A 24,164-nucleotide genomic window follows, 5' to 3' on the forward strand; every position below is an offset into this window, starting at 1 on the left:
GGATGAAAGCGCCCCTCAAATATTACAATATTTTTTATTTAAAAAACGGTTAGTCTTTCGGGAAAACGCTTGGACAAGCATAATTTATTTGGTTTTTTTACATATTTTGAAATTTTTAAAAAAATCATACAGGGTGTTCCAAAAAGATGGGTAATTTCTTAACCACGATTCTGCTTAAACTGCTTGACGTAAAAAAAAAGTTATATAATAATATCGTTATATTGTTTTTTCTCATGCTGACATAAATGTGAGAAAATGTTATCCAGTTTGTATGTTAATGGAAATTCTTGCTTTGCTTTATCATCACCATTACAAATGATTAATTCGACGCGAACGAAGTCGCTGGTACACGCTGGTAGTTAATAAAGTTCATTAATTAAGTTTTCTAATTTTCTCTTTTTCGTTTTAAACCAAAAACTCGTAATACAAAAATAAAGTGTCAAAACGGATGACAATGTCAGGAAATAAATAAATTAATGTAGCAACTTAACATTTTTTACGGCAGAGCTACCACCTGACTTTGACCACTGTTTTTTTGCTCTTAGATTTCTGTAAAATTAGGAATAATGGAGTTAGCAGTTTATCACATTTCACCGACGATATAATAAATAATATGTGATTTTACACAAGATTCTGTGATTTTACATAATTATATTATGTAATGGTATTGCCTATTCTAGGAATACTCATAGGCATCAGCAATGTTTACAGATTATTCTGTAACTGGATAATCTGGGAATTGTCCACACACTTTTACTTATTAGTAATGTAAAATTAGAACTAGTTATGTAAAATAATACATTAAAATGTGAAATTTTACACAAAATGTTACATAAAATTATGGAAAATATTACCAATTAAGGGTGGCTGTGACTGCAACGACCTCCCGTAATCCTGCTGTTAAAACAAAACAATTGGTTTTTATATAAAAAAAACAGCTGCTATGGTTTAACAGCAGGATTACGGGACGTCGCGTCGTTGCAGCCACCCTTATATGTCATTTATTTCATAATTTTACGTAACATACTCCATATTTTTAATTAATTAATTAATACTAGTTAAGAAGTTTGCGAAAATTTACACAGAAAATTGAAAATTTTTACTAAGCTATGTAAAATTACCACGATTATACAACTCTATCACTTATTAATCACATTAGTGATTAATAAGTGATAATCATTTCAGTGATTATCACTTGGTGGCCATATTGTAATTGTCATTTTTCGAAATATTAATTCAGAAGTCATTTCTGTCAGTTCCACAAAATATATATAAATATTTTCTAAAAAAAAATAATAAAAATGTTTAAGATAAGAAGGATATATGTACTTTACTAGCGTGTACCAGCGACTTCGTTCGCGTTGAATTAAACATTTGTAATGTTGATGATAAAGCAAAGCGAGAATTTCCATTAACATACAAACTGGATAAAATTTTCTCACATTTATGTCAGCATGAGAAAAAACAATATGGCGATATTATTATATAACTTGGTAATATTTGAGGAGTAGTTTCATCTCGTTAGATTTTGACTTTCGAAAAATCCGTTTGCCAAAAATAAGCTTTTTACGTCAAGCAGTTTAAGCAGAATCGTGGTTAAGAATGTACCCCCAACTTTTTGGAACACCCTGTATGATTTTTTAAAAAATTTCAAAATATGTAAAAAAAAACAAACAAATTATGCTTGTCCAAGCGTTTTCCCGAAAGACTAACCGTTTTTTAAATAACATATATTGTAATATTTGAGGGGCGTTTTCACCCTCTTGGAATTTGAGATTCGAGAAACCCCTCCTTATCGAACCTCTACACCCCACAGCCAATCCGTTTGCCAAAAATGAGCTTCGTGATTACTCAATGGTCATATTTTATGAAACACCCTGTATAAATTTATAAAAAATCTTAAAATATGTAAAACAACAAAATAAAATATGCGTGTTTAAGAGTTTTCCGAAAAACTCACCGGTTTTTAAATAAAAAATATTTTAATATTTGAAGGATAGTTTCACCCCCTTAGAATTCGAGTTTCGAAAAATCCCTTCTTATCGAACCTCTACACCCTAAAGTCAATCTGTTTTCCAAAAATCAGCTTTTTACGTCAAGCGCTTTAAGGAGGATCGTGATTAATCAATGACCAAATTTTTCGAAACACCCTGTATACATTTTTAAAAAATCTTAAAATATGCAAAAAAACAAAATAAAATATACGTGTTTAAACGTTTTTTCGGAAACTTGACCGTTTTTTAAATAAAAAATATTGTAATATTTGAGGGGTGGTTTCACCCCCTTGGAACAGGAATTTCGAAAAATCCTTTCTTATCAAACCTCTACACCCTAGAATCAACCTGTATGCCAAAATTGAGCTTCTTACGTTGAGTGGTTTGAGCAGGATCGTGATTAATCAGGGAGTCAGTCGCTTAAGGATTTTGTAATAAATATTAATGTTATCTGTGATATTAGTATAGATATGTAATTTATTTCATAATTTGATGTAACATATTCCATATTTTTAATTAATACTAGTTACAGAAGTTTGCGAAAATTTACACAGAAACTTGAAAACTTTTACTAAGCTATGTAAAATTACTACATTTTACATTTTCTTTTTTGTAGTGTAAGGCTAATCTGGATGGGGCCTACTTTATTTACGCGGAATCTGAACCGCTCTCCTCGGCCATCTCATTGTCAATGGCCTACCGAATTGGCGAATGTCTAAATCGACTTTTACTCACGAGATATCCGATCTCATCCAGCCTCAAACCGGCGTGAATGAGCAGTGTGTGTCAATCGTCAATAGATTTTACACTCTTGTCATGGAACAACAGCACGACAGAGTTTCCAGACGACCACCCGTCCATTCACTCGCATCGTCTAACGTCGCTTAACTTCGGTGATTTATGGGGAACCGGTGTTTTGGCCTTTGGAATGGGCCGTTTGATTAGATAACAACCCAGTATACGGTTCTAAGCTTTCGGCTAATTTGCCGCCAGTCAAAATAGGAAAGTAAGTACCTGACCCATATTTAATTTGTTAATTGATAGACTTGCGGGCGACAAGGTCGCGTTGTGTCATTAAAGTACCGAGAAAAGCGCCGGTACGTCCAAATAAACACTCTCCCAAACCAACGGTCAGTTGGAATAATCTGAACAATCAATCACAGAACGTTAGGTGGGATCAGATTCGAGTGAATTAACATGATCGACCAGATCGCTATCACCCATTGCATCGATTAATCACAACAGTGGTACTATATTTATTTCGGTACTGCGTAATGTGGTACAATGTAGGTCAGTGACAGCGCTAAAAGTATATTTAAAAGGTTCCTCTAAATCTCTAATAATTACAGTACCACCTGCGTTTATGGCAGCGGCTGCTGATCTTTGCGGGGCCCTTTGTCCTTTGTCCTTTGTGCAAAGTAAAATACGTCGATCTGTTCTGTAGCTATACAGGGTGGCGCACCTCATTAGCCTCGATTGATTATACAAAAACGGAAAGATGTAGAGAGAAAATATTTTATGGGTATACCGGGTGCGTCTCAAAAGTGGCTCACCCCTATAACTTTTTTATTTTTTCAGATAAAATAACGAGATTTGGTTATGTTAGTATATGACATAAATTGGGATTGATTGACGTATTCAATTGTTTTCGGTCACTTCCGGTTTCACCGGAAATGGTTACAACTTTTGATTTTTAAATGGCACCCTCGGTATTTTTTTTTACTTTATTTGATAAAAAATGACACTCTGAATCGAATGACATATCATATGTCAAGTTTTGACATAGTCACTGAAAAACAAATTCTATTTTAAATTTCAATCATGAGTTCAAGGAGCCTTGGTAAAATAGATTTGATCGTCTAATGTCTTAGGCGTCTTGTCCTGGCCGGTTAAAAGATGCCCAAATCATATTTTTAATCATATCTCATTTTTTTTCAAATGGAACGAGGGTGGCTCATTAGCATATTTGGAAAAAGTATTTTTTTACGAATAATTTGATACCACACCCTTGGTATTTTGAGTCAAATTGTCGTTATGAACCGCATGTTAGAATTTCAAATAAACCATATGCCAAAATGTCAAAAGTTGACATATTATATGTCATTCGATTCTGAGTGCCATTTTCTATCGAATAAAGTAAAAAAATACCGAGAGTGCCATTTAAAAATCAAAAGTTGTAGTCATTTCCGGTGAAACCGGAAGTGACCGATAACAATTGAATACGTCAATCAATCCCAATTTTTGTCATATACTAACATAGCAATTTTCATTTTTTTATCTGAAAAAATAAAAAAGTTATAGGAGGTGAGCCACTTTTGAGACGCACCCGGTATGTGCAAATTTAAAATTATTTTGAAATGTACAGGGTATGTCAGGACTAAGATCCACACCAAAGTTATATTTTTTTCTTATGGAACACCCGATATTTTATGTCATATTTGAATCCTTGGACACAAAAGTAGGTGTAATTAAACCATTATATAAAGGGGGTGATAAGGAGCATATAGGCAATTATAGACCGATATCTATATTATCAGTTTTTTCTAAAATTTTTGAAACAGTTATAAAAAAACGTTTGTTAAAATTCTTTCTAAAATTTAACATAATATCAAAAAATCAATTTGGTTTTTTAGAAGGCAAATCAACACAGGATGCCGTTCATGCATTGACATCATCAATCTATGATGCTCTAGACTCGGGACATCGAAGCCTCTGTATATTCGTAGATCTCGCTAAAGCATTTAATACGGTAAATCACAAAATACTATTAGACAAATTAGAGAGATATGGAATACGAGGAAACAGCCTAAGTATTTTAAAAAGTTACCTTGAGAACAGATCACAATATGTTAATTTGGGAGATATTAATAGCAAGCCAGGAAGGATTGAGCATGGTGTACCACAAGGCACTGTGTTGGGTCAGTTATTATTTGTTATTTATATTAATGATCTACTTACAATTAACACAAAAGCAGAAATTTTTAGCTACGCAGATGATACAGCGATATTTTATAAATCTAACTCTTGGTCGAATTTGAAAAGATTAGCAGAGGAAGACTTTCAGACAATTAATACCTGGTTTATCAAAAACAAATTAACATTAAACTATGACAAAACCAAATATATATCCTTCTCTATTTATAAAAATAATGAACCAGATTGGGACAGATTACAAATAACCAATAATAATGTAATACCGGAATGTGATTTTATAAAATATTTAGGGGTTACAATCGACAAACATCTTAAATGGAATATTCATATTAATAATGTAACTAAAAAATTGCGAGGATTGTTGCCGAAATTTAATTATTTGAAAAGTTTTTTGGACGTCAAACAGCTTAGAATCCTGTACTCATCCCTTGTACAATCTCATTTGACATATGGAATTCTAGGGTGGGGTGGTGCGGCTGAATGTCATTTAAAGAGCTTGTATTCTGTTCAAAAATGGTTCATAAAAATTATTTACAATAAAAAGAAAACTTTCTCTTCAAACGTTCTCTTTAAGCAGGCACATCTACTGGATATACGTCAGCTATACAGCCTAGATGTTTTAAAATTCATTTATCAGGGGAAAATATCTATTGAACATGTTGACCATGAATATGAAACTAGACATAAGGCGTTTTATCCTAGTTTATGCTCTAAAACTGTTGGACAAAGATCTTCAAAGTTTTTTGTACCTCGATTATATAACATCTTACCAACCTTCCTAAAGGATGTTAAAAGTTACTCCGGGTTTAAAAAAGGGGTATGCAAATGGATGGTTGATCGAGGGAGAGATATATTTAATGACCTAGTTAACTTAAAATATACAAAATAAATTTTCATAAGTGCCAGTGAACATTATATATTGTCATAATTAAATTGTATTCCTTTCCACATACAAGTAATTCTATTACTTTGTGGTAATTCTTTTAACGTTTATTTTGATTCTTAAAATTTAAATATAGTCTTAGTTAAATAGTACTTAGATAATGTGTATTAGATATAGTAGCATATTATGTTGTATTGTACTGTACTATTTTGTATCTGTTACAATCTTTGGTTTTTGAGATATTTAAAGATATTTAAATATGCATGCTATAATAAAAAAGATTGTGAACACCAGGTACTAATTGTTTTGCTGACTTTTAAGCCAAAGAAATAAACTGTACTGGAAATTTTGACTGCTGCGTTTAATGTATACAGAGGTGTCAAAAACTACTGTCTATTTTAAATATTTATTTTACATAGAAACATATTTCAAATACCACACTCTGTATTTTTTTAAAATAAATCGAAGCAGATTCAAATGCTCTTTCAAACTATACTAGGGTTTGCTATACCTATCTATTTTGAATAAAGAGCAATTTTTCAATAAAATGGCAACCAAGAGGGCTAGTGTCGTCATGGCAAGTTTTTAGTGACAGTTCGAAATTAGTTTATGGACTTATTTAAATTTATACCAGTTTATTTTTATTTAATTTACCTACAATAGTTTAATAAATAATATTTATTAAATATGTATTTATTATTCTATCAAGAAAAACGAAGAAGTAGTTCTTTGATTTATTTTACGATGACTATTATATATGGTTTTTCGATAAAAGAGCCAATTACGGCAAATTCATCTTCTTTACTTTCAACGACAGGTTTCTGCCTAATAGGTTATTTATAAACCATACTACCAGCTCTGCGAAATAGGACAAGTAGTTTTTCAAAGGAACGCTTATCAGGAAGATTCCTATGAGCATAAGCCCTTGAGGCCAAGAAGCAATTTTCCTCAACTTTCCGTATTTTTCTCATGCTAAATCAAAAATGTGATGAAATAATATTAAATATAAGAGTTTATTTTTAAAAAACTTTAAATATAAATAATCAATAATAAATATCTATTCCAGAACACGGTTGTTAAGTTCAACTTAGTAATTCAATATTACTATGTATAACCATGGTACAAAGAATACAAGGTATGATCGATAGCGGCTCCAATTTCGTTCAGTTCGCGCATACCACCTGTGACGTCACTAGGAAAATGAGGAATAAATAAAAAATAAAGAAAGTTGACAGGAGATCTGCATTTTTTGGGGTTATGGTTAAGAATTGTTTATTTTTAAGACTTTTTAGTTCGTTTAATTTAATAATTACTAAAACCAGAAGTTCCAAAAAAATATATTTAAAAATAATAATTATCTATTAACATGGATTTGGACTTTGGACCATAATAGGTAAGAATACTAAATTTATTTCTATATTTGGTACCTATAAAATTGTTTATTAGGTTTTTAGTTTGCGATGTTTATGGTAAATAATTTTCATGTTCATTGCCTCTGATTTCACATAAGGACAGAGATGAGGATATAATATATGGAAAAGTAACCACAAGAGGAATTGTTACATCATTTATAAAATGTTGGGAATTTTATTGTTTCCCATCGAAAAGTAGAAAATGCCAATGCAGATGAATGTATTGTAATTGTGATAGAAGTAATTCCAAGGGTGAAGTTTATTATAATTAGTGGAAGTAATTCCAAGGGTGAAGTTTATTATAATTAGTGACCTGTGCTTTTCTTTTTATATGTAGATGTTTCTGGTTTTGAGAATAAATCCGTTGAACGACACCCAAAATTTAGAGGAAGTATTTGCATACCCAGAATATGCCCATCAAAGATTATATAGCTCAAATTTCCTTTAATGGTAGGCAATTATTCAATGCAAATTAACTTTTTAAGTGACTGAAATATTAAATAGTTTACAATATGGTATATCATTAAAAATATATTACTTTTAGGTACAATTAGGGCCTGATACATTTCAAAAAGTAGAATATTATTTTATATTAAATGAGGTATTGTACCAACAGTCAATTTATATTAATACCGGAGATGAAAAAATAACAGAATAAATAGTTCTTTTTTTATACTACAAAAATAAACTATAGAATACAACAGTATTTAAAAAAATAAATAAAAAGTTATGTCCCGGCCGAGATTCGAACTCCGGTCTCTCGCTTCCTAGCCCAACTCCTTACGCACTGCTCCACAGTAACTTGCTTAGCGATAATTCAATGACGGTATATAAACAAAAAAACAGGTTTATAACAATACCTTGACGATTTGAACTGGCGCGCGGAGCGTGCTGACCAATAGCGCCTGTTATCACCTGTGACGTAGCAACCAACCTGCGCAATATCATACCTTGTATTCTTTGTACCATGATTTATAACATTAAAAAAATATAAAAAGTATTAAATAAAGCCGCAAAAGTGGCAGAATTAATGAATGAAAATTCCAGAAATATTACAAAATTTCAGTAGTAGCCGCTACCTTGCTGTTTACTCGAAAGAATTCTTATTCAATGAGGCGCATACAAGGTCGTTACGGATTACCGCGTATATAAATGATCTCTGTTATTAATTTTTTAATATAGTCTATTGCGCTAATACCCAGTAATCTCTGAACTCTTTAAACAGAAATTATATCCAATTTTTTTTTCAAACTATACAGGGTGGTCTGAATTCCGAACTGTATTCCGGAAACTTCAGCAGCATATTCTGGACACAAAAATAAATAAAAAAGTTCATATATACCGGGTGCGTCTCAAAAATGGCTCACCCCCTATAACTTTTTTATTTTTTCAGATAAAAAAACGAGATTTGGTATGTTAGTATAATACATAAATTATTAGGATTAATTGACGTATTCAATTGTTTTGGTCACTTCCTGTTTCAACGGAAATGAATACAACTTTTTTTTACTTTATTAGATAAAAAATGACACTATGAATAGAATGACATATCATATGTCAACTTTTGACATTTTCGCATATGGTTTATTTGAAATTGTAACAAGCGTTTCATAACGACAATTTGACTCGAAATACCAAGTGTGTGGTATCAAATTATTCGTAAAAAATTTTATTTTTTTTCCAAATATGACAATGCACCACCCTTGTTCCATTTCAAAAAATTGAGATATGATTAAAAATACGATTAGGTCATCTTTTAACTGGCCAGAACAAGACACAAAAAACATTAGACGATCAAATCTATTCTTCCAAGGCTTCTTGTTTAAAAATTAGTGTTTTTAACACAGCCATGGCACTCTCAATTAAAATTTAAAATATGATTTTTTTTAAAGCAAAAACGTCAAAAGTTGACATGATATGTCATTATATTCAGAGTGTCATTTTCCATCAAATAAAGTAAAAATATTCGGCAGCATATTAATATAAGTGTGCCATTTAAAAATCAAAAGTTGTAGTCATTTCCGGTGAAACAGGAAGTGACCAAAAACAATTGAATACGTCTATCAATCCTAATTTACATACAGAACGTCTGTCCGTCCTGTGGCTACGGGGTATCCGTAGAGGGGAAACGATATTCTCTCGATGTTTTTCGTAAAAAATTAGACGACGCGTCCAGGGCCGTATCTAGACCAAAATTTCGGGGGGGGTTCAAAAGCTACTAGGAAAAAAGCATAATAAAAAAATCGCTTTGGGCTACACTCAAATTTTAATTGAAAATAAAATTTTAAAAAAGTAACAGGTAAAAATCATGAATTTTAAAGGATAAACTGCACGTTTCTAGTCTTTTCCCTGGAAAAACGATTGACTACCTCTTCTATATCAACATTTATTTCTCTATGTACGCTTAATAGAGCAAGTCCTGTCAATCGCTCCTGACCTGTAGAGTTACGTAGGAAGTCCTTCAATCATCTTAGGGTTGAAAAAGACCTTTCTGGTGTAGCTGTTGACACTGGTAGAGTTGCTAGAATCTTCAATAAAATGTATATATTTGGATATATACACTGGTTACACTCCGATATCGTTTCGATGGCGTTTTTAGGTCGGTCGACTGCAGGTAGCTGCTTCCATTTCTGCCGCCACAAATCTAGTTCTGCCGCTAAAGTGTCATAGTCCAAAAATTGTTTGTATAGGGAAAGGTCCTCTAGTTCCACTTTGTGTACAGCACATACATTTGGTAATAAGTAATGTAGAGAGGACAATGATTTTTTGTGCTTCGCAAATCGTTCAGTCAACTGATGTATGAAATCGTCCAAAAAAGGAATTGCAACTGTAATTCGAAAATATTCCTCTGGGCTCGCTACCATGATGTTAGAACGATTTTTCTGACGTGCAACTATTCTCGGAATTTGAATATGCTCTTGTGCATCTATTGATTCTCTCGATCTATTGTTTTTTGGCTTTTTCAAAAATGTTGCTGAACACTTGATCTATGTTATCTCTCATACTTTTAAGTTGACTTAAAACAGTATCAACATGTTCCGTTGCTGAAAAGAGATCGATGTTAACTGTCTGAAGAATTCTGCATAAAGGTAGGGTATACGCGAATAAAGTAGTTGCGGTTAACATGCTGATAATAAAGTCACCGGTCATAATGGCATGATGTAACTGTGTAGCCTTTGAGGACGTCTCTATATCTTTCACTACTTGTAGTTCTTCCAGTGTTTCAACAAGAGGCTTGAAAATTTCTGTAAACCTAATTAATCCGTCGTGATTTTCCACCCATCGAGTTTCACACATGGTTGTCAACTTCTTCCATTTATTATCAGGGGCATGTTCTTTAATTTTATTTTGTAGAATATCAGTCCGCTTTGCTGACATTTTTATGAAGATTGCAACGGATTTGATGGTTCCAATACAATTTCTGACGCTTTGGACATTGCAGCAGTGAGCCAGAGCTAAATTTAGAGAATGTGCACTACAATGCACGTATAATGCTGCTGGGTGTTTTTCTCTTATTATTGCTTGTACGCCTTTAAAGCTGCCGCTCATGGCTGCAGCCCCATCATAACCTTGCCCAACCAAATAAGTACAATCTATCTTGAGTTCTTCTAAACACTCTAACATTACCGTCGCTAAATCATTCCCAGTTGTACTATGAACTTGCACAAATTGTAGAAAATCTTCACGCATAATATAGACTGGATTGCCGTTCTGCTCATTGGAGTCAATGTACCTCACACAAAGGGATAACTGCTCGATCCGGGAAATATCCGTAGTCTCATCCATCAAAATTGAAAAATATTTGGATTTATTTATTCTGGAAACAATTTGTTCTTGTATCATTTTTCCGCAAATTTGAATTATATTATTTTGAATGATTGGACTTATATACATGGCATTTAAAGATTGACCTTCAATGTGCTCAATCAAATCTTTATCCCCACATGATAGGCGCATACGCAGTAATGCCCGGAAATTCCCATCATTATAAACAGGCTCTATGGAATTTAAAGTCAATGGACCAGAATCGTTAGTTCCACGTAGAGCCAACTCTTGGCGTCCACAGAGTATAATAGTCTCGATTATAGGTTTTAATTTTTTTCTATTGTCCGCTATTTGTTTTGCACGACTAGAGTCAAGTTGCATCACAATATCTGGGGCCGATCTGTTAAAAGTGGCTACAAAATTATCAGCGAAGACGGTACTTTTCTTATGATAGTCAGTATTACTATGATGCACGAATGTCTCTATGGCGTCCTTCCAGTTATTGAAGGGTTTTACAACCAAGGAAAACAGCTTTTGGTGACTACCTTTGCCATTAAATTCAGACGCAAATATTGCGCAGTACTTACACACTGCACCTTGATCACCATGATTATTGTAACTAGGCCACGGAAAACGTTTTAGCCAACCTATTTGAAATTTTAGGTTCCTTTTCTTTGAAACAGGAAAATTATATTTTTCATCTGGAACCCACGGAGAGGTCAAAAGTCTAAATTTTACTCCGTCATCTAGTTTTTCAGTAAAACAGCAGCCGATATCTGAATTATCAAATTTGGTTTGATTCCTTGTATTTACTTCTATCAGAGTCTGAATACAATTTGGTGCAACTTCTAAAGTGGGAGTATCTGTACAAATTGCTTGGCTAGAACTAGCAGCTTCTTCAATAGATTCAGAAGAAATTTTGCTTTTTTTACAAAAAAAATCCGTCAGTGAACTCTGGACATTACGTTTTGCCATTTTAAATTCTACAAGCAATAAAAGTGCGCTATTAGGAAAATATAAAATATTTGGCTTTGCATCATTGTACAGTGGCGGCTGCTGCTGAATTGGTATAATGAAAAATTTAAGTAAAAACGTATAAAGTAAAAATTCATATTAAACTGAATATCGACATCGAACATCGACATCATCTGCCGATAATGTACTCGTTAGGTTACACGAGAGAAAAAAGACAGTAGATTAGAACTATAGTTAAACTAACGCTTCGTCCTACGTGGGAGACCAAAGCGCGCGATTTGGGCGGTGCGAGCGACGCGTATTTATCAAATAACGTTTTCTTAAGCCGCGAACGCATACGGCCGCATCGCTTAGAACGAACGAATTCGGAAAATGTGTACGTAGCAACGAACGCATACATTCGCGTGCGGTTACGTTCGCTGACTTGGCGGTACTTCAAAGGGAATACTACCGCACGCAAACAGATGTATGATGCGTTCACTAGGTGTGTACGTAACAGCGAACAGCGAAAAAATACTTCAAACAAAATCACGGCATGTGTGCGGGATTTGATCGAACGTATGCGTTCGCTAGGTGTACGCGGCTTTACGAAGCTGACCTAGGTAGGAGAGTCGCGCGACTGAAGCGGCATCGCAGGCAATTTAAATATGTCGCGCTAGTCGCGCTCATCGCCCTCTGTTGTCGCACGCGTCGCTCGTTCGCTTTTGTCGCCCACGTAGGACGAAGCCTAAAACTACCTGAAACTATACCCATACTATCAAGAATGTACATATTACCTCACAAACGGCAAAACCGCCACCATAAAACAAAATACCAATTCACTCACCTTCTATGAATAGCAGAACAATAACAAACGTTAGTCACGTTAATGACCAGCAAAACACACAACATTCAAAATTTTGACCTTGTCAAACTTTTGCTGTTTTAAACACTTGAAAGTTGAAAGTCGAAAATGACATTTGCTGTCAAAGTGGAAAAGTGAAGTTAGTGCATAGAGAAAGTAATAAAAAGAGAGATGCAGATTGCATAGTAAAAATTGGAATCGCATTCACTAGCGCTGCTGTGACAACAGGACAAACTAATTTAAAAAAATTTGGCGAATGCGCCGGAGAATATATATAAGCTTGCTTTACTTTATTTGAAACTTTTATTCAGGTTTGACTTTATCTTCTTCTTCGTTGACTTTATCTTCTTCTTCTTCTTTTTTTCTTTCGTTCTTACTTACTTAATGATCATTACTTTTTAAAAATTTTCGGCCATAATTTCGGGGGGTGGTTTGAACCCCAAACCCCCAGATACGGCCCCGGACGCGTCCCATCAATAAAAATTCGACAAATTTGCAAGTAGCCAATAAAATGAGTGGACGGAGCGATTAGCGGTGACGTACTCGTCAAGTCGACGTATAAAATATATTGTTGTTTATTTAAATGTTTTTTGTCCGCATTCCTTTCGTAGACACAGATCCAGCAGACGAACTGTATGTATTATACTAACATACCAAATCTCGTTTTTTTTATCTGAAAAAAATAAAAAAGTAATAGGGGTGAGCGACTTTTGAGACGCACCCGGTATATATATATATATATATATATATATATATATATATATATATATATATATATATATATATATATATATATATATATATATATATATATATATATATATATATATATCCTAAAATATATATATATATATCCTAAAATACTTAGTTTCGGGGATACAGAGTGTAGAAGTTTCATTTTTATTTCGATTTTTTCCAAATAATTTCTAAAGTAAAGTCAATATTTGGGTGAAAATTGGTATCTGCGAGTTTTTGACATTCAATATGACTCCTACTTGTAGAGGGCGCCACCTACATATTTTTAACTGGTTTGAAGACTAATAATTTTTCATCCGTACCTGTACAAAACTACTGACTTTTTTTACTTATAACAGGGTGTTTCAAAAAACATGTGCCATCTCTCATGGGAAGATTCCTTACGTAAAAATAAGATTTATTTTTCATATCAACATAGGTCCGATTCTGCTTTGTTTCGTAACTACAGGGTGTTAAAGTATTATTATTTTTTCCATTTATTATAATTTTCTTCCAAGTACTTTTAGCGTTTCGAATGAAATTTTTAGGGTAAGTTGGTTTGGTTTGGTTTGGTTTGGTTTGGCAGCATCGGACCTATGTTGATATGAAGAATAAGTCTTATTTTTACGTAAGGAATCTTCCCATGAGAGATGGCACATGTTTTTTTTTTCAACACCCTGTATAAAAGCAAGTTCGTCACTCGATATTTTTGATATATTATTCAACAGTATATCTCTAGAATCGCTATTGCAATAGTTTTCTTCGCTATTTTACGTTCAACTAAATATCTAGAAAAAAAATTATTGATAGACAAGTACCTATGTCCCTTTTAAATTTAACTCACATGTAAAAAGGGAATAATGATCTTACGCTATTCAACGAGGCCATGGACCAGTGAGGTTAAAAAAATTGAGCAGTTCACTTGAACTCATATGTAGGACAATTTTTTTGACAGGGTTATTTGCTGGCAGATAAGGCGTGATAGTATCGCTTTGCGAAGTGAACGTTTAATAAATTATTCTAATATATTCTGATAAAATGTATCGGTAGGTTTCGATTAGGCTTTCTTAATAAAATGGAGCTAATCAGATTGGACGACACGCGTCGGTTTAATTTTACTTTTAATTACTGTTTGATGAAGAAATTATTTTATTAGTGTTTTTATTAAATATGGTTTATTAAAAATTGCATCAAATTGCGTCTTTAAAAATTTGTTTCTCTTTAGTATATCTCGTAACTGTTAATGACAGATTTTTTGAATACCTACTATTTATGAGGTGGGGTCGATATTTTACTTAATGCAGTAATTTAATCCTTCCAAAACTGCAGTGGGGAAGCTATGGGAAGTGATGGGGGTAGAGGGGGGGATTTGGTTTGTGGGGAATGCTCCCCAAAACTCAATTATACATTGGGGGAATGCTCCCCCCAATGTATAATTGAGTTGGGAAATTAGTTATGACAACGCGACGTCTAAATCCCAAATTTGTCAAAAAAAAAACAAAATATGCCGCTGCACTAATGCTCGGTAAAATCCCCTAGTCTAATAAGCCGATGAGACTACTCGGATGTGGCGTCCTCGGCCGGAACGTACATAAATTGTACTAAATACAGAGATATAGATATCTATATCTCCGACTAAATAGCGTTTTCGATTTATGCGCTAAGGGTAGTCCTATTTCTTATTATTGTACGTCACTAAAAAGAGATAGAAATTACTTTCATATGACGCTCAAAGTAGGGCCACAGGCACACGCCACACTTTTGTGTTCTTTTTATTAATCAAATTTTGGTTGGCAACAACGCGTTCTGCTGAACTGGAGTCTGGAGTTCCCCGTTTGTGCAAGTTGCAGTTATATGTTATAAATAACTGCAACTGTATTCAATTATTGTTTTTGGTCATTTCCTGTTTCACCGGAAATTACTACAACTTTTGATTTTTAAATGGCATCCCCGGTATATTTTTACTTTATTCAATAGAAAATGATATTCTGAATAGAATGACGTATCATATGTCAACTTTTGACATTCTCGCTTAATAAAAAAATTAGTATTTTAAATCTCAATCTAGAGTGCCATGGCTATGTTAAAAACACTAATTCTTAATCAAGAAGCCTTGGAAAAAATATATTTGATCGTCTGATGTTTTTAGCGTCATGTCCTGGCCGGTTAAAAAATGCCCATATCATATTTTTAATCATATCTCAATTTTTTCACATGGAACGAGGGTGGCTCATTAACATATTTGGAAAAAGCATTTTTTTACGAATAATTTGATACCACACACTTAGTATTTCAGGTCAAATTTTCGTTACGAACCACAAGTTATACTAGTTTCAAATAAACCATATGCAAAAATGTCAAAAGTTGACATATGATATGTCATTCTATTCAGAGTGTTATTTTATATCGAATAAAGTCAAAAAATAACGAGGGTCCAATTTAAGTATCAAAAGTTGTAGTTATTTCCGGTAAAACAGGAAGTGACCGAAAACAATTGAATACGTCAATCAATCCTAATTTATGTCAAATACATATCAAATCTCGTTTTTTTAACTGACAAAATAAAAAAGTTATATGGGTGAGCCACTTTTGAGACGCACCCGGTATCGCTTGTTAATATTAGTTATGATACTTAAGGAATCTTTACACAAAATTTTTCACTTTCAGATCATAATATCGAATTTTCAGTCAAACGCTTAAGAAAGCTTCGTATTATCTAAAAAATGTTAATACCTCTATTTTGGTATTTATCCCTAATTTATTTACTTAGGGAATAAACGAGGGGTGTCTCATTTGGATAAAATGTACATGTACTGCCAAAATATCATTTTACTGCCAAGCGACTGCCAATGACTGCGAAGAAGCCTGCCTATGTCTGCCATATAATTATAGTCGACTGACGCCAACGACTACCAAGAAAATGCACAACTCTTTTTCAGTCTTTTCTGAAATTCGCAATAATGCCACTGTTAATTTAAGTTCTTATACTAAAGCTTAAAAAAAATCTTCACCGTTTTACTTTAAAAAATTCTTAAAATTTATACTATTATCATATATTTAATAAATATATTTTTTCCGCTTCAAATTACGTAAAAAAGTAAATATCAACCTTAAAGTAAACTTAACGCATGACTGCCCATTACATTAGATATGTCTCGTTTTGTTTTTAGGATGCGGTTAACGTGTGACGGTTATTTTTTTCTAAATCTAGAGGTCTAGGTAAAGAATTTTATTATAAATAGTATGCACGAAGTTAATAATATCAGTATCACTACATTGTCCGTGTCCAAATATACAAGTGTATTTTTTTTAACCATTATTGGAAAATGATTTTTAGAGTAAGTTTTAAACCGAATATTTTATAAGTTGCTTTTGGCTAAAAACTATTTACCAATAACAAACTTCTTTCATGTCTTAATAATTTTTGCAGTATACAGATTATGTTATAATATAATACTATACACACCTGTTCCGAAAAGATACCTACTTTATTTGCATACAAAATTATATTTTCTAATTCATGACCGTTGTTTTTAAAAACCGTTATTTGATAGTTTCCATCTTTCCATCTCCAAAACGATGAAAAAATGTTTGCTTAGAAATTAAAAAGTGAAAAAGTAAAGTATTAAGTGTTAAGGTCTCCCTTCAAAAAAGTCCAAATTGGTGTTTAACGCCTCTTTTTTGCTGGTAAGGCTAATCTGGACGGCGCGGCGGCGCCTTAAACATTTCAGTTGATTTTGAAAAAGCCAGTTGGTTTTGACTACGTTAAAAATAGAAAATACCTCAAAAAAAATAAATCAGGCTTTCAGCAACAAAATAAGTAATACATGTAATATACAGGGTGGTCCGAACTGTATTCCGGAAACTTCGGCAGCATATTTTGCAGATGAAAATAACTAAAAAAGTTCGTCTAAATGTATGTCCTAAAATACTTAGTTTCGGAGATAGGGGGTGTAGAAGTTTCATTTTTATTTCTATTTTTTCCAAAATAATTTGTGAAGTAACGTATATATGGATGAAAATTTGTGTCTGGAAGTTTTTTTTGACATGAGAAATTGATTTTGATGTATATACTTCAACACAGTTAAAACCTTTGAATAAGAAGACTAAGGAAGGAGCATATCAAAAATCTTAGGTACACCGCGATGGGCCTCAAATATGGCCGACTTAAATTCCGGTTTATCAGTGCCGTTCTAATTTTATTTAAAAAATGTAAAACTATGATGTAGGGTAGACGTGGGGTAGACTCTATAATTTGTTATTTTATTTTACGTTGTGAATAAATGTTGGTAGTTATTAAAATTGTTATAAAAATATATAATTCTAATAAAAATAGATAAGTTATAATAAGTATTTATTAACACAAACATCCGATACGCTACTGAAGCAGGTAAGTCAAATTAACGTATCAAAATTCTTTGACATCTGATCTTTGACAAGTAGTAAATAAAAGCTAAAATGCAAGAAAAATATATAATTTAGTTAATTTAAGTGAATTTCATAAATGATCGGTTTACTACACGTATGTATAGTCACTAGCATATATAGTCACTAGCAAAAAGTTGTTCCATTATTTCACTCAATTTTTGCCGAGATCTACCTCACGCTACACAACCAACTATTTTAGAGTCTTTTTCGATAAATCGCGATAGTGTCACAATTTAAGTTCTGCCACAATTTCCATCTAGATTTACTACCTTTATACAACTATCAGTAGTAGAATAAATAATAAATAACATAAAATAAGCTCCGTAAAGACTGACAAATCCACAAAATTTCAAATCAAATTCAAATGTGTCAAATGAATCGTCAAACAGAGCTGTCAAGGATCCCCACCCTAGAGTGCTTTTTCCGCCCACCATGCATGAATACATGGATAGCATTATGCTCCTTCCTTAGTCTTCTTATTCAAAGGTTAAAACACATGTATGTGGCGCCCTCTACAAGTAGGAGTCTGGAGAGATACTGACATCAAAATCAAATTTCTTCTAGTCTAGACTAGGCTTGGTCTTGCTTTTTCTGCAAGACCTCGCTCATAACTAACAAAGTTTAAAAGAGTGTTGATTAAAGAACATCAAATAGGTTTTATTTTCAAAGAAGCAAGTACCTATTTCGAACACTGCGTGAATGATGTCCTTGTCATAATTTCAACAATTTTTTGGCAGTTGTAAAAACTATATTTTATGGGGTATATTTTAGATTTTGGCACTGACTACGCTGGTCAGTACCTGCTATGGAGTTCTCAAACCATATCCAGAAGCGAGTGTTAATTATGTAGATGGTTATAACTATGAACCTTACGGTCACTTGGGTGAGGAATATGGTTATGGACATGGATACGGTCATGGATATGGTCACAGTCACGGCTACAAGAAGGATTATCACGTAAGTAAAGTTAAAGATGTTAGAAATCATTGAATATTATAGAGGGTGTTTCAAAAGACATGTGCCATCTCTAGTGGAGAGATTCCTCATGTAAAAATATCATCTATTTTTCATATCAACATAGGTCCGATTCTGCTTTGTTTCTTCAGGGGGTTAAAATATTAATTTTTTCCATTTATTATAATTTTCTAAGTATTTTTAGCGATTTGAATGAAAATTTGAGAGTAAAAGATATACACACAACCAAACTTATATGGAATCATCTATTATTTTTCATAATTTTTGAGATGTATGAAAATTTTGTGTTTATGAATAAAACTCAGTCCTTACCAATGACTTTTAATGAAAAATAATCCATATAGCAATAAAATAAAATAATCAGTTTCCAAAATAAACAAAATGGTATTTTTTTTGGTTTCTGAAACGAAATTGAGATTTAAATTTTTAAAAAGAAAATTGATAATTTTAATATTCCTTGTTGCCACCTCTAGCCCTTATGCAAGCTTCTATCCATGCTGACATGCTTCTTATTAAATTATCCACGTTGTCTTGGGGTATGTTTTCCCATTCTGGTAATGCTGCATCAATAAGCTGTGCGAGATTTTCTGGATCGTTTCGACGAGCTCTAACCCTTCTTTTGAGCTAGTTCCACGATAGTCCCAGTGTTCGATAGGATTTAGATCTGGTAAATAGGCAGGTCAGTCCAAAACTGTGACACCTTCCGTTTCAAGACATTCTCTAGTCACTCTGCTGGTATGGGGAGATGCACTATCGTGCACGAAGTTAAGATTATCCCCAATTGCAGCTCTCCAAAGACTAACGATTGGTTCTAGCACGAAATCAACATATCTCCGACCCGTCAAAATTTGTTGAAGTGGTAACAATGGAGTTTTTGCTCCCAGTATAATACCCCCCCCCCCAGAACATTACAGTTCCTCCTTTATATCTTGGTACAGATTTGGCAGTCTGAAGTCTCGCTCGTCTTCATGGAGCTCTGAGAACCCGAATTCGATGGTTATCTGATCTTAGGCCAGTTCTTGTCTCATCCGAAAAAAGAACATTTTGCCAATTCTCAGTTGTCTAGTTTTGATGTTGAAGGCGTCAACTTAGCCGGTCAATTTTATTTTGCCGAGATAACTGTGGGATCCGTAACTCTTTCCTACTGTAAAACCCTCGTGCATGAAGCCTTTCTCTTATGGTTTCAACTGAAACGTTCACACTTGTAGCTGCCAAAAGTTGTCTTTGTAGCTCTGGATGAGAAACATTGGGATTTATTCTAGCAATTTAGCACACAAGGCGGTCTTGTTGTTCAGTTGTGACTTTTTGACGACTTTGTCTGGGCCTATCCTTGTGTGTTCCTAATTCCAAGTACCTTCCATATGTTTTCGATACAACACCTGGGTAACGCCTACTATCTCTGCTACGTCGCACTGGAACATTCCTTGTTCGGTGAAAGTAATAATTCTTCCCATTTTGTACATCTGTTAATCTTAAAGTTGTATACCAATTTTTATCCTTGCAAGAAATTTAGTCAAAAATAAAGAATGATTCCATATAAGTTTGGTTGTGTGTAAGTGCGACATATTTTAATATTAAAAAGGTGTCGACAGGTTCACCAGGGACGTGCATACGCAGGTTATCACTGGAATATTTTTCTAAAAAAGTGTGCGCCACTGACTTTTTTCTTTTGTTAGCAGATTTGAGTAGGCCATTTAATGCCGATTAAAAGTTGTCTTTTAATATTTTGTCGATTTCAGTCTCCTTAGCGAGATAAACACAGTGTTATTAGTTTACCTTAATACTTTCACACTGGACGCGCGTTTCGCTAACCATGTTAGCATCATCAGCAGATGATCAAGATTCAACTTGCCAGTTTTCCCAAAAGAAGTGTCATTCATAAATAAAGGAAATAAATTTAGATGGGAAAGCCCGTCAAAATATATAATTGTTTTGGTTCGCGTGTACGTGATCTGGCGCTGCTATAGCGGTTGCTAAGAACAACCGCAAACAATAACAGAAATAATTTTCTCTTGTCAAAGTCAGAATCTTCAGAAATTATAAATCTTTTTAAAATTTAAACCGCCCATTGAAAAAATACCGAAAAGCGTTTAAAGCGTCCATTCTCAAAGTAATTATTAATTATTGCTATCTTGTGAGTTTAATTTAAATTTTACTTACTCAAATCCGTGATAATTGTAAAAAAGTGGCATTAAAAACTAAAAAACTGTGTTGTGAACTGTGAACTGCAAAAACCATTGTGGATCGTGGCATAACGTCGGTTTCCAATGTTTCAGATATTTCACATGCATGTCCTTATATAAAATAAAGTTTCTTGTATGCAACACACTGTATTTTATTTATAAAATTAAAAGAAAATAATAATAAATTTGAATAAAAAATATTTGGCGACATAATTCCGGAAAAAGCCGAACCGCTCCGAAATTTTCAAAAGCTTTGGGTCGCGACCGTTCCAAGAATGTGGGTACTTTCCAATCTAAACTTGTTTCATTTATCTGTATTGTGTTATTCCCCTGTGCCCACAAGAGCGTCCGCATACAGGTCGTCTGGCTTTCCAAGTCTACCTTTGTACGTAAATAATAGTATCAATCTCTTCGACTCCGCGTCGACCGCCAAACGACCTATTCGTGAACCTACTATTATTTACGTAGGAAGTAGAGTTCGAGACGTTTCCGCTTCGAGTTTGAGACGACCCTTGTGTGCATGGTCTAAATCGCATTTTTAATAACTTCCAATTTCATTCCAGTCTTATCCAAAATACAAATTCGGCTACGGCGTCAGCGACCCACTCACAGGAGATCACAAGTCTCAAGAGGAACATCGAGACGGCGACGTTGTCAAAGGACATTACACCGTTGCCGATCCAGACGGTACCCTAAGAGTAGTTCATTACATCGCCGATCACAACGGATTCAGAGCTGTGGTCGAAAAACACGGCGAGTCGGTTCATCCGCAACCAATACATCACCCTCCGGTAGTTGAGAGAGTCGTACCTGTAGTTAAAGAAGTTGTGCCTGTAGTTAAAAAGATAGTGCCAGTAGATAAAGAGGTCGTTTACGAGAAACCGTACCATTATGGGAGTGGGTATGGGGGATATGGTTATGGTCACCACAATGATCCCTATGGATATTAGATTTATTTTTGCATGTATTCTTGTGCCGTTTATTTTGAACTATAATGTCTTGTATATTAGATTTTTTATATTTATTGTTTTTTAAGTAATAAAAAATGCCAAAGATTTAACAAAATGTTTATAATGTACAGGGTGTCCCACTAAGAATAGCTCTCGGCTGTATCTCGGAAAGTATTAGCCATAGGGCCTGCGGAAAAAAATATTTATAACTAAAGAGGTTATGAGAACTTGCTGGAAATTATTTTCAAGTTTGTAGAACAACCGCTAGGGGGCGCAACTCCAACAAAAAATAAGAAAATTTACACAATTTTGCCCAGATAAGGTGTACTATAAGTAATAGCTTCATAATCTTAAGTAAATTTTGAATATTTTTTGTTAGGACCATTTTCCCCATCTACCAAAATAAAGTGGTGGGGGGAGGTTAGTTCTGTTTTTATTTAAATATTAATAACTCCGGACTGGATGATCGGAATCCAACAAGCGAGGGCTCGTTTGAAAGAGCGTTTCTTACTCTATATTATACCATATAAACAATAATAATAAGCTTTTGAACATAGACGCTAGGGAGCGTTATCTTACAATTTAGCAAACATTGCGCGTTTTGTCAAAAAAATTAAATGCGATAGTATATGTAATTTTAGCTGATAGTAAAGAGTAATAAAAGCTTAACAAGTCAGCAAAAACCGCATCTTGATATCTTTTTTCAAACCAAAGTTATTAGCAAAATTATAATAAATACGAAAATATAAGCCCTTAATTACCTTATTTTTCTAACACGGTGTTACTAGCCCCGTTCCGAAACGCTCTTTTAAACGAGCCCTCCCTTGTTGGATTCCGATCATCCAGTCCGGAGTTTTTAATATTTAAATAAAAACAGATCTAACCACCCACTTTATTTTAGCAGATAGGGGAAAATGGTTCTAACAAAAAGATCCAAAATTTACTGAAGATTATGAAGCTATTATTCATAGTACATCGTAACTAGGCAATATTTCCTAAAAATTCCATTTTGTTATTGTCCATAGCAGTTACGCCCTCTAGCGACCGTCCTACAAATTTCTCATGGTCTCATTAGTTAAAAATATTTTTTTCCGCAAGCTCTACGACTAAGCTACATTCTAAATCAATTCGCTGGCCGAGTCGTACTTCGGCACGCAAGCTTATCTTATGTACTTCAGTGTACTCATTCACAACAAAATTCGACGCCAGAGTGCAAGTTGAAGTTGGATTGAAAGCTTGCAAGCTGCAAACTTCCACTTCAGCACGGAATTTTCGTTTGACAATTATGACAAATTTGACATTTAAATTTTAATAATTATTTTGTTTGTGTCGTTGTTACAAGCCATTTTCCTGTGAAAAGTAAATAATTATTAAAAGAAAAATGAGTAAAGGACGCTATTCTTATTTTCTTAGGACTTGTGGCTTTGCTGTTAAAAAAACGGCTATTATTGTTGCAGCTCAATAATTAGCTTGACCGAAAACCAAAGGGTTTACCAAAACCCAAAAAATGGGGTGTTCGACCCATATTAATGGCGAGAAAAAGTTTTGGGTGCTTGAGACACATTTTAGAAAAAAATCATCAATAAATGACGTTTTTGTTTCCATTTTTCTAAACATAAAAACTTGGAAAACTTAATTAACAACTGTCCCGAATTTTGACTCTTCCAAAATCAAAACCAACAACTAACCTAAAAAATGCCAGGAGAACGTTTAAACACGCATGCGCAAAATTCGAATTGAAATTTGTTGTGAATGATTAATTTCGTGCCGACTTTAACGTCGAAGTGCCACTCGGCCAGCGAATTGATTTCGAATGTAGCTTATACTTTCCGAGATACAGCCGAGAGCTATTCTTAGTGGGACACCCTGTACAAACCAATAGAACCTTTGTAGCAAATGTAATCAACTAAATAAAGATACCTATAAACATCAAACAGAACGATCCAAAAATAAAAATACCTATTTATTTTTATGTAGTTTAGGAAGTTGTGCCTGTAATTAAAAAATATTACCTGTTAAGTTAAAGACAAACTAAAGAGGTGGTTTATGAGTTTTATGTCAATTTTTAGTAAAGGGCCTATACTAT

At 33.6% G+C, this 24,164-nt stretch overlaps 2 protein-coding genes across 2 annotated transcripts; one reads left to right on the top strand and one right to left on the bottom strand.

Annotated features, from left to right (window-relative positions):
- Nucleotides 1-10,166: 10,166 nt before the first annotated feature.
- On the bottom strand, nucleotides 10,167-11,963 carry LOC115877605 (zinc finger MYM-type protein 1-like). The gene has a single exon (XM_030893851.1). It carries the CDS (start codon nucleotides 11,961-11,963, stop codon nucleotides 10,167-10,169), a length of 1,797 nt encoding a protein of 598 aa, XP_030749711.1.
- A 4,905-nt stretch (nucleotides 11,964-16,868) lies between these two features.
- Nucleotides 16,869-22,078, top strand: LOC115877606 (cuticle protein 19-like). The gene is made up of 3 exons (XM_030893852.1): nucleotides 16,869-16,880; nucleotides 18,742-18,927; nucleotides 21,692-22,078. Exons 1-3 carry the CDS (start codon nucleotides 16,869-16,871, stop codon nucleotides 22,076-22,078), a joined length of 585 nt encoding a protein of 194 aa, XP_030749712.1.
- Nucleotides 22,079-24,164: the final 2,086 nt, after the last annotated feature.

Source organism: Sitophilus oryzae, unplaced genomic scaffold, assembly GCF_002938485.1.
Source record: "Sitophilus oryzae breed Bouriz unplaced genomic scaffold, Soryzae_2.0 scaffold_1494_pilon_pilon, whole genome shotgun sequence".
Classification (NCBI taxonomy): Eukaryota; Metazoa; Arthropoda; class Insecta; order Coleoptera; family Curculionidae; genus Sitophilus; species Sitophilus oryzae.

Bases quoted from the DNA above. Each gene is read 5' to 3' on its own strand.
- LOC115877605 (XM_030893851.1), bottom strand. From the start codon at position 11,963: ATGGCAAAACGTAATGTCCAGAGTTCACTGACGGATTTTTTTTGTAAA.
- LOC115877606 (XM_030893852.1), top strand. The intron at 18,928-21,691 runs GTAAGTAAAGTT...ATTTCATTCCAG, and splicing joins GCTACAAGAAGGATTATCAC to TCTTATCCAAAATACAAATT.